This window comes from Acanthisitta chloris, unplaced genomic scaffold (genome assembly GCF_000695815.1).
Source record: "Acanthisitta chloris isolate BGI_N310 unplaced genomic scaffold, ASM69581v1 scaffold8033, whole genome shotgun sequence".
In the NCBI taxonomy this organism is placed as follows: domain Eukaryota; kingdom Metazoa; phylum Chordata; class Aves; order Passeriformes; family Acanthisittidae; genus Acanthisitta; species Acanthisitta chloris.
The window spans coordinates 26-1,531 of record NW_008666538.1 but is presented as its reverse complement, the minus strand read 5'-3'; the positions used below and the strand labels follow the sequence as shown (position 1 = coordinate 1,531).

The window sequence follows — 1,506 nt, the reverse complement described above, 5'->3', positions numbered from 1 at the left end:
CGCTGATCCGGGCCTCTCCCGAAGGTCCAGTGGCAGCTCTTGTCCTCTGGGAATCCAGCAGGCAAAGGGCTCTGTGCTGGTCCAAACCCAGCTTATATCCCTGTGAGCGTGTCTGGCTCCCCACCCCTGGGGTGAGTCACCTCACCATGGGACAAGGTGATAACGACCACTGGGGGGATGTGTCACCATGGGTCCCTGACAGCCCGTTAATCAGAGACAGCCCCTGAGGAGCCATCAGGGACAAGGTGATACCGATCACTGCCCCACCTGCTTTAACAGCTTGTGGAGACAAGAATACACACCATTGGATACCCCCACACTGCAACCCAGGACATAATTGCTTACTGAATTAAAGAGACATTCTTCCTCAAAACAGTCAAATGCCTGTCAGTATAAAGCCAAAGCATTACAAAAGGAGCAGTGTGGAAGCAAGGTGAGGTCTTTAATTGCTGCAGTGCAGGATATCTCCATCTCACCACATCAGCCTTGTCAATTCAGTTATCGGACATAAATATTCCACTTCCACATTGCATCACACACCAGATTTGTCACAGCACACTGATCTACAGCACTACACATCTTCCTCTGCCTTGATCAGCTGTAGCTATTGAAGGGACATAGTCAATGCCAATGAAACAGGAAGGAGAGAAAGAAGATTGGGACAGCTAATTCTGTTTAAGCAGCTGTAAGCTCACAGAATTAACTTTTTTTCCTTGGTTTTATATGTGATAATGACATTAAGAACAACCTCCTTCTGTCAAGACACTAAGACATCAGTTTGTCTAAATACTCACAGAACAAGGGAAGAAAACAAAATGTCTCATAACCTGCAAAGCTTTGGACAAACCTATTATCCTTGACTCTTCCCATCTCAGCCCTTGAAATAGAAAACTGTTAAAAAAAGAACTGCGCAATGTTTGCTTTAACTAGTTCTTTCCTACAATAAAATGTAATTATATGACCAATCATTCCATGTTCAAACTGCACAGGAACTCTCACAGATACTTTTACTTCCTTACAATTGTGACAAATTTTAGGCTGATCTAAACATATGCAACAACTTTTCTACTCAAATACTGTGTTGAAATACTTGAGGTGCATTTTGCTCAGTGTGCTAGTGCCTCTTCCAGTCTCATACTCACTTGTTGATCTGGGCCAAGAACATTCCCTTCAGTGCATAGAACTCAGCAGTCATCTCCTTGGTGAAGTACTTCAGGTTGGTTGACTCAATAACTTCAAGACCCTGTTGAATAAGCCTTAGTGAGAAAAGCCTTTTGAAATGGAAGTTTGTTAAGATGAAAGTGCCATAAAACAACAGCCAAATAGTCTCTTGAAATTTAAATTGCATGAGTTCCGAGGATTTAGGTTTTACTTTACTAAATCTGGACTGACAAGTTTAAGTTTCCAGTGGCCTGTGCAAAGTTAATGCATAGTACAGACAGCATTGAGCAGGTGATGGGTATTCTTTCCTACCTTGATTTTTCATGTTGTATTATTCTTAGCTAT

The 1,506-nt window shown here is 42.4% G+C and overlaps 1 protein-coding gene across 1 annotated transcript in view; it reads right to left on the bottom strand.

Annotated features, from left to right (window-relative positions):
* LOC103799811 (transformation/transcription domain-associated protein) overlaps window positions 1-1,243 on the bottom strand; it is a gene marked incomplete at both ends in the record, with an annotated part of 20,903 nt that extends 19,660 nt beyond the window's left edge. The window contains one exon of the mRNA XM_009072162.1: window positions 1,143-1,243. Coding sequence (XP_009070410.1) covers window positions 1,143-1,243 — 101 coding nt within the window. The remainder of the gene's footprint in view (window positions 1-1,142) is intronic.
* Between the last annotated feature and the right edge of the window lie 263 nt (window positions 1,244-1,506).